The following is an 8,939-nucleotide window of genomic DNA, read 5'->3' as shown; positions in this document are numbered from 1 at the left end:
GAGTCTCCCTATAGTGGGTCATCTTGGCTGGGTTAGGCTTGCGGCTCATACCCTACTAGTGAGAGGAGTTAGAAGACACACTCCTTCCGGTTCCCACTGCCCTGCTCTCCACCCCTCAACCCCACCCCTGCCCCATTTGCATTCATTTATTCATAGGGGCTTTTTTGTGTGTTTAGAGGAGGAGGGAGATATTTTTAGGACTGTGCAAGTGATGTTTGAGATACATGGGGTGGGGGTGGGGGAATCCCAGGACAATGGAGGACACAAAAGGGCATCTTTGGTTAAATGGATGAGGGCCAGAAGATGCTGGAACTCTTCTTGAGAAATGTGGTCATTCTTTGTCCTGTGCACAAATCAGTCCCTGGGTTATGGAGTGAGGCGCAGTGTAGGGGAGGGCCGTGTTCAAACAGGGCAGCTGTTTGGTGCCACGGGAGGGGCACTCTTTGGGCCACTGGGAAGCAGGACCCTCAGATATAACCTGGGGAGATGTGGGAAGGGCCTAAGGCCCTGACATCAAGCAGTGGGGGCTTGGAGCCCTGTGCTTTGGGCACCCCTGCGCATGCATGCAGCCAGACTGAGAATAATCTTGGGTGGGAAAAGAAGCAAGTGTGGTGACCAGGAATGGCAGGGTTGGGAGTGGTGGAAGGAGAGGCTGACACAGGCGTGTGTTAACCAGGATGTTTATAGCCTCTGTGGCTCTCCGACAGCTCAGTGAAGGAGCAGGGCCCTGTTGGCTCTAACTCTAGGGTGGAAGCAGGAGAACCGTGAACCATGGTCCTGCATCCTTGCTGGAAGCAAGTGGTCCTCCACTCAGGGGGAGGAAACAAGGAGGGTGGCACGAAGAGCTGGTCTCTCTGGAGGTCTCCAGGGCCACGGTGCTACTCCAGGGCTGTGGGGGAGGATGGGGCACAGGGGTGGAGGAGGCCGTCAGGGAGGGGGGACCAGGTCCCCAGCGCCCCCATTCCTTCTGCTGCCCTGCCCAACCCTGGCCTCCCAGCGGCCCCACCCGCCCCATGCTCAGCCTGTGCCAGGTTCAGGTTCAGGAAGGTGGCGTTGGTCCTTGTGCGAGGAAGGGAGGTTGACTGTGAGAAGAGAGACAGAGTGAAAAGAAATTCCGAGGCTTCATCGGGGGTGGCCTGCTTCATTGACCAGCCTTCTCCCCCCAACGCTGACCCAGAAAACTAGGGTTTGATGAGTGAATGGGTGAAGGAGGGTGCTAGGGTGTCTGGCAGTGATTGGGTCCCTGATCCTGAAAGCTTCAAGTCTGAGGGAGGGGGGTCACTGTCCTTAACTCAGGGACATGGCTTCTGAGACTGCCTGGTCTGATGGGGGAGGCAAGGCTCCAGGGACATGACATCTCAGACCTCTGGGGATGCTCAGTCTGATGGGGAGACACGGTCCCCAACATCTGGGAGCTCCCAGTCTGATGGAGGAGACATTGTTCCTGACTTCTGGGAGCTCCCAGTCTGATGGGGAGACACGGTCCCCAACATCTGGGAGCTCCCAGTCTGATGGAGGAGACATTGTTCCTGACTTCTGGGAGCTCCCAGTCTGATGGGGAGACACGGTCCCCAACATCTGGGAGCTCCCAGTCTGATGGGGGAGACATTGTTCCTGACTTCTGGGAGCTCCCAGTCTGATGGGGGAGACATTGTTCCTGACTTCTGGGAGCTCCCAGTCTGATGGGGGAGACATTGTTCCTGACTTCTGGGAGCTCCCAGTCTGATGGAGGAGACATTGTTCCTGACTTCTGGGAGCTCCCAGTCTGATGGGGAGACACGGTCCCCAACATCTGGGAGCTCCCAGTCTGATGGGGGAGACATTGTTCCTGACTTCTGGGAGCTCCCAGTCTGATGGGGAGACACGGTCCCCAACATCTGGGAGCTCCCAGTCTGATGGGGGAGACATTGTTCCTGACTTCTGGGAGCTCCCAGTCTGATGGGGGAGACATTGTTCCTGACTTCTGGGAGCTCCCAGTCTGATGGGGGAGACATTGTTCCTGACTTCTGGGAGCTCCCAGTCTGATGGGGGAGACATTGTTCCTGACTTCTGGGAGCTCCCAGTCTGATGGGGGAGACATTGTTCCTGACTTCTGGGAGCTCCCAGTCTGATGGGGGAGACATTGTTCCTGACTTCTGGGAGCTCCCAGTCTGATGGGGGAGACATTGTTCCTGACTTCTGGGAGCTCCCAGTCTGATGGAGGAGACATTGTTCCTGACTTCTGGGAGCTCCCAGTCTGACTGGGAGTCATGGTCCCCATCATCTAGAAATTCCCATTCTGATGGAAGAGACATTGTTCCTGAACACAGGGAATTTCCAGTCTGAAGAGGAAACACAATTCCCACCACCTAGAAATCTCCATCCTGATGGAGGAGATCGTCCCTATTTCAGTTTGAGAGATTAATTTACCTTCTGAGGGTAGGAATTCTGTTCTCACTCTTATTGTAACGCAAAGCATGAAACACGATCCCCATTGTCGAGGATGACCGTCTGAAGAGGGAGGCAGGATCCACCCTCTATACCTCTAGTCTGATGGGAGAGGTAAACGCCCATCATTAGCCTATTCCCCCAGTATGGTGGTAGAGGCAATATCTCCTGTGTTTTATGGTCCAGGAAAAAGGATGCCTTACCCTCAGACTACACACTGTATTTTAAAACCTTTGGTCTGGTGTGCCTCTTACAGAAGAGAGAAGGCATGGAAGCCCCGTTTAGTGTCCCCAGTCTGATGGAGGAAGCCTATCTACCCCTGGTCTAGGTCATCAGTTTGACAGAAGAGGCACGAGCTCCATTTGGGGAGTCCCAAGTCAGATGGAGAAAGCGGAGCCCCTCTTCTGGGAGCCCTTGTCTGAAAAGAGGCCCCCCTCTCCCTGTCCCCTCCCGCACACTCACGGGCCACCTGCAGCTCCACTTCCAGCGTCTCAGTCTTGCCCTGCAGCGTGACGGTCTTGAGTGTGTAGCGGCCGGCGTCGGTGAGGTTCAGCTTCTGCACCAGCAGCGAGCAGTTGGCGAAGCCCACCTCCCGGCCTGTGTGCGCGGGGCCTGCGATCCAGTTCCCCGACGGCAGTTGGCTGAGCAGCCGATTGGGCTCGGAGGCAGGCCCGCGGTACCAGGCATAGACCAGCAGATCCTTGGGGTAGCCCTGTACGGTCAGTGTCACGTCCTGGCCCTCCATCGGCCTGGTCGGCATCGGCACGATTGTCATGGCGACCGCAGCCGCTGGGGAGAGAGCGAGGGGGCTGGGTCAGCTGCGCCTTCGCGGGGCAGAGCGTCCCCCGCCCACCCCCGGCCAGCTCACATATGCCTCCCCCAGCTGGCACTCCCCATGCGGGTTGGTGGGAGGGAGACAGAGTAAGGAGGTGACTTGTGTGGTATGGAGGTGGATTTTGTGTCTCAGCAATGCCTGCCTGCCAGGGAGCTGTCTTCACCCGTCAGATTGAGAAACCCCAATGGGGGCTGTCTCTTCCCCCATTAGACTAGGAATTTCCAGCCTTTGGGGGAATATCTCTCCCATTAAACTGGAAGACCCTAGAGGGTTGAGTCATGTCTCCTCCATCAGATTGGAAATTCTCAGAATATGGGGGCCGTGTCTCCCCCATCGGATAGTTGGGAGCTGTGTACTCCAGGTGTTGTCTCTTCTGTCAGCTCAAGAGACCTCAGAATATGGGGGCTATAGTTCCCCATCAGATTGAAAGATTCCAGAGGGTGGGAGGCCATGTCTCCTCCATCAGATTGGAAATTCCAGATTATTTTCAGGCTGGGTCTTTCCAGTCAGGCTGGGGACCCCAGAACTTGAATGGGGGCATGTCTATCCCATCAGACTGGAAATTCCTAGAAAGTGGGGGGCTTGTACTCCCCCATCAGATTGGGAGTACCCCAAAGGTGGGAACTGTGTCTCCCCCATCAGACTAGGAATTCTCAAAAAAAAAAAAAAAAAAAAAAAGCCATGTCTCCTCAAGACCATGTCTCCCCCATCAGAATACAAAATCTCCTCCAGTGTCTCCTGTGTTTCCTCCATCTGACTGGAAGCTCACTGAGGGCGGCTGTCATGTCTCCTTCATCACTGCTAGAGTGGAGTGTGAGGCATTGCCTCTTCTCCCTGACTGGCAGCTCTTGAATAGGGAGGCTATGCTTCCCTGTTTCGAGGCCATGTCTGCAAGGGCAGAGACCATGTCTCCTCCGTCAGATCAGAGTCTCGCCCAGGTGGAAGAAGGGTGGCATCTCCCTTTCCTCTGTCTCTCCCCTGGCACCTGCCACAGGGGTGCTGACGGTTTAGGAGGCCGTTGGGGGCGCTCTACCCACTCCCTGCACATACCTGCACACCTTGGACTCCCCCCCATCTTGACCTGCACAGACAGGGCTCTGGACAGCGCCTGAGGTCATCCGGTCCACCCCCCTGTCTCCTGCCAAGACCAGCTGCTAAGGCCCCAGTAGGGTGGGGCAGGAGGTACACTTACCTCTGGGAATGCCATTTCTGCTTTGGGTGAAAGAGTATCCACCCTTTGGATGAGGCCCAGCCTGTTAGTAAGAGGGAGGGAGGAGGGAGGGAAGGACCGTTCCCACTGTCCCTGGGAGATGGTGGCCACTTGGGAAGGAACCAAGGCGGAATGAATGAGGCCCTAATGTTCAAAGCCACCATCCCCAGGGGATGAGAAAATGTCCCCTGAGGATCCTGATGTGTCTCTGAGAACACCAGCTGTGTCTGCACTACCCCCACCGCCAGGTTGTTTAAGGACAGAGGCAAGACAGTGCCTCTCTCGCTGTGTTTTTCCATTTGCCAACGACTGGCTGTGATTTTCCAGGAGTGTATCCATGTACGCGTGCGCACACCGGCCTCTGGGCCAGATAACTGGGTTATCTAGTTGGATGCGCTGAGGTTCAGCTGTCTGTTTGGCAGGGAGTGGGTCCAGCCTGGAGCAGCTGTGACAGACTGAATTTAGAACATGGGCACCCATATGAAGGGACATCCGAATGTTTTCCCACTCTGCAGATGCACGGTTTGGGACATGTGGCCCATTTCTCACTTTGCCAACCCTCAAGGAAGAGAGCCTGATTTGTCAGTTGTTTTCTGGGTGACAAGGCACAGACTGCCTCTTTTTGTCACCTGGATGAAGAGGGTCCACCTGATATGCCACTTTGTCACTTGGCCAACGAATGGGTTGAGAATCTCTCACTCTCCAATCATCTCTTGGGCAAATGGTGGCCTAATGGCGGGTGGAGCAGCCAAAGCTTGAGTCCAGCTGGGCCTCCATGGAGAGGGGGGGTTGGTCAGGCCGGGGACGACTCACCAGAGAGTTTGACCACCACTGAGGCAGATCCAGACAGCAGGGTCTTGGGGTTCTTAGCAATACATGTGTACGTGCCCTCCTGGGCTGCCGTCATGCTACTGATGTTGAGGTGGTCTTGGCCATTCTTTAAGGCCCGCCCGTTGAAGACCCACATGTACTCAGGCTCCGGGCAGGACCGGGACACGCACCACAGCGTGAGAGATGTGTTGAAATCGACTTTGATGGTGCAGCCCGTGCGGGTGGTGGAATCCTGGAGGATGGCCACGCGTTCTGGGCCAACTGTGGGGGGGGGGGAGGGAGAGAAACGGGGCAGTGGAGGGAGAGGGTGGTCGAGGTGGGCACCCCCCCTGGCTTTCTTTCCACCAGGATGGGCCCCTGGGAATATCTGGAGGGAAAAAGAGCTCTGGCCTTTTCGAATCCCACATGGATCTCTAACTTGCTCTGAGATCTTGACAATCACCTTCCCTCTCAGGGGAATCTCAGTTTTCTCTTCTGTAAAAAGAGGGTGTTGGGCCAGACAACATTGCAAGATATTTTTGAAATCTGTGGTTCCATTAAAAAAAAAAAAAAGTCTAAATGGTTTCTGATAAGCCATTCTAAGAGTCTAGAATTCTAGCGTTCCAAGAGCAGATGTTTCTATGTTCTAGGATTCTAAGATTCTAGAAATCTATGTTTCTAAGATTCTAGGGTTGGGTGGCTCTAAGGTTTTAGAATTAGATTCTAAGATTCTAAGAATTTCTGCTTCTAGAGTTTCTAGGATTCTCAGAGTCTAGAATCCAGTGCTTCTTAAATCCAGAATGCCCTGGTTGTAGGATTCTAGGTTCTAAGTTTTTCTACATTGCCGGCCCTCGTGTACCTGAGTGATTTCCTTTCTCTGGATGCCACACTGCATATCTGCTGCCCCTGGGAATGACTCCATGCTTTGGTTATGTTTTTAATTTTATTTCCCCTCCCATTCCACCACTCACGCCATCCCCCCTCCCTTTCAAAATCAACCAGTCCTGGAGGTATTGATTCAAAGGGAAGGATTATTCAATTTCAAAGGTGGTCTTTCGTCCTTAGGAGATGGGTCAAGTGCACTTTATGAGGAATCCCTGGTTTCTAACCCCAGCTGGCCTACTGACTCACTGCATGCCCTTGGGCACTCTCTCCTGGCCTCAGTTTCCCCATCTATGAGGTTGGGGCACTGGGTATCTCTGCAGGGGCTGGGCCAGGAGGACTCACAGTACACGGTCAGGTTGATGGGCTCGCTGCGGCTGACACTGACCGGGTTCCAGACCTCACACTGGTAGGCTCCGGCCTCCTCCCTGCGGATGCCGTGCCGGGTCAGCACCCGGCCGTCAGGGGACAGGCCGAGGCGGACGGCGATGGGCAGGGTGTCGCCGTTGAAGAACCAGCGGACCTCGGCGGGGCTGGGGCTGCTGCATGTCAGGCGCAGGGTGTCCCGGCGCTCCACCAACGCAGTGCTGTTGGTCATGACCACAGGCTGGGCCAGGATCTCTGTGGGGCAAGAGACAGAGGGGGAGGGGGCCGGGCACTGCCTGCTTCCAGGGCCTCCCCCTCCCCAGGCAGGGGACATGGCTGGATCCCGGTGGTGCCCCTGAACCCCCAGGCAGAGGGGCAAAGAACAGGTTGAGAGGCAGGTTTAATCCCAGAAGCCATCTGGGAGGAGATGCGCATTTTAATGTTATTTTAGGTCAGGTTTTTTTTTTTTTTGATGGTTTTAATATTTTTTAGAGTTTTTTTTTTTGTTTTTGTTTTTTAAAGAAGGATTGGGAAGGAGATGGGAAAGCCCAGCTGGGGAAGAGGGGGCTCTGGGGGGTGTCTCACCATAGACCTGCAAGCGTCCGTAGCCCACCTCCGTCTGAAATTGCCTGTTGAGAGTCTGCAGGATGTAGGTGCCCGAGTGCCCGGGCAGGGCGCCCTGGATGTCCAGGCCGCCGTCGGGACGCACAGCCTCCCGCCCCGTGTGGGCCGGGCCAGGGGTCTCATCGCCTGTGCTTACGATGTAGCTGGCCACCAGGTAAGACAGACTGAGCGTGGGCCCCGCATACCAGTTGTAGGCAAGCAGCTCCCCTGAAAGCCCTTGGACAGCCAGTGTGACGTTGTCGCCCTCGGCTGGCTGGGCAGGCTCGGGGGTGATAGCGATCTCGGCCCCCACGCTCAGGAAAGAGGCTGAGGAAAAGGAGCCAGAGGGGTGGGATGAGGTGGACTTGATCGCTCCCCACGTTTGATGGAGGGGGAGATGTGGCTCCTGGCACATGTGTTCCTCCCACAAGTAAGTGCTCAGAAACTGTCAGCCAGGTGTGGAGTCTCAGTCCTGGGGAGGGGGCTGTGATCTGAGGGTTGGATTTGATGGGCTATGCTAAGGATCCAGCCTGAGTCTTTGCGCACAGCAAGCTCACAGCACATGCTCAGCCTGCAGGACCTTGGATACCACCCAGAGGGTTCCCCCCCCTCCCGCTGTGAGAGTCACTAGGCCTCCACTTACGAGATCAGGCTGCCTCGTGCAGCCCCTGGGCCCCGACTCCCGGTCCGGCGCCCTTCCTCTGCCTCTCCAGAGGCAGAAAGTAGGGCCGTGATTAATACACTCCACCCCTTCTGTTCTCAACCCAACAGATAAGCCCCAAACCTGACTAGCTGGTTGGGGCTGCCTGGGTTTGAACTGTGTGTGGTTGCCTGGATTGGGAAGACGCGGCGGTTCTCACGTAAGAAGTGCTTACATGCTTGGCTTGGTTTCTGGTACTTTCCGTGCTGATAAAGGCTGACTATGAGCGAGGTCTCTGGGTCTAGCACTCAGCCCTGCCGCTTTCTGGCTGTGGGACCCTGACCGGTGCCTTGACCTCTCTGAGCCACAGGCTTCTGGTCTATGGAGTGGGGGGTCATGGGTGGGCCTTCTTCATAGGGTGGTTATGAGTACGTGGAAAGCATTTAGAATAGCACCCAGTAAGCACTAGTAAATGCTGCTTGGAATGACCTTCAAATGACCCCAGGAGTTAGGCCCATTTCACAGATGAGGAAACTGAGGCTGAGAAGAGGAAGGCAACTGCCCAAACCATAGCCTGAGGGAGGGGCAGAGTGGCTGGTTACAACTTGCTCTAGTTAAGGCTTCCGGAGCTCAGTAAGAGTTTACCACATGAATGAAGGCATAGCAGTGGCTCCCTTGCCCTAGCCTACACCCCGCTCTTAGAAATCTCCAAAGTCCACCTGAAAACCTCTCTGGGTGACGGTCCCCGGCCTGTCCCACACTGGTGACTCTTAGTGGAGCAAATTGTGCCTGTGTGAAGCAGAGCTATCCTCCAGACGTGCTGGATTTCCGGCTGACACCTTCCCTCCCCAGGCCGGGGATCCCCTCCCTTCCCCGAGGCCGTGGGGGCTGAGGTTCTGGGGGCGCCATTCTCGCTCACCACTGAGGAGGAGCCAGCTGCATCTGGTCAGCACCATCTTTCACCCCAAACCCAGCTCTTGGAGACAGCGGCGTTGGCGGCCCGATGCTCCGAGACCCTTCCTGGTTGAGGTTTGGCTCCGTCTGGCGCCGGACCTGGGAGGGTTCGGTGATTTGGAGCCGGGGGAGATCACCTGAATTTGGAGGGATCGAGTCACCGAGGATCTGGGGCCCCGTTTGGGTACCAGAGCAGGTATGGCAGGCACGGG

The 8,939-nt window shown here is 55.9% G+C and overlaps 1 protein-coding gene across 1 annotated transcript; it reads right to left on the bottom strand.

Moving 5' to 3' along the window:
• Positions 1-680: 680 nt before the first annotated feature.
• Positions 681-8,729, bottom strand: CEACAM16 (CEA cell adhesion molecule 16, tectorial membrane component). Its single transcript, XM_061173314.1, has 6 exons — positions 8,693-8,729; positions 7,116-7,460; positions 6,510-6,785; positions 5,286-5,564; positions 2,890-3,216; positions 681-889 (listed from the first exon to the last, which is right to left on the bottom strand). The coding sequence occupies exons 1-6, from the start codon at positions 8,727-8,729 to the stop codon at positions 879-881; spliced, it is 1,275 nt and encodes a 424-aa protein (XP_061029297.1). The 3' UTR covers positions 681-878.
• Positions 8,730-8,939: the final 210 nt, after the last annotated feature.

The sequence above is a fragment of the Eubalaena glacialis genome, chromosome 18 (assembly GCF_028564815.1).
Source record: "Eubalaena glacialis isolate mEubGla1 chromosome 18, mEubGla1.1.hap2.+ XY, whole genome shotgun sequence".
Lineage (NCBI taxonomy): Eukaryota > Metazoa > Chordata > Mammalia > Artiodactyla > Balaenidae > Eubalaena > Eubalaena glacialis.
The sequence above is the reverse complement of the archived record's forward strand: the minus strand, read 5'-3'. Positions and strand labels throughout refer to the sequence as shown.

What these genes read in the sequence shown, in the direction of transcription:
- CEACAM16 (XM_061173314.1), bottom strand. Translation starts at nt 8,729, where the DNA reads ATGGTGCTGACCAGATGCAGCTGGCTCCTCCTCAGTG. An exon ending in CGGACGCTTGCAGGTCTATG is followed by an intron (nt 6,786 to 7,115) that starts GTGAGACACCCC and finishes CTTGCCCCACAG; the next exon opens with AGATCCTGGCCCAGCCTGTG. An exon ending in CATCAACCTGACCGTGTACT is followed by an intron (nt 5,565 to 6,509) that starts GTGAGTCCTCCT and finishes CCCCCCCCACAG; the next exon opens with TTGGCCCAGAACGCGTGGCC.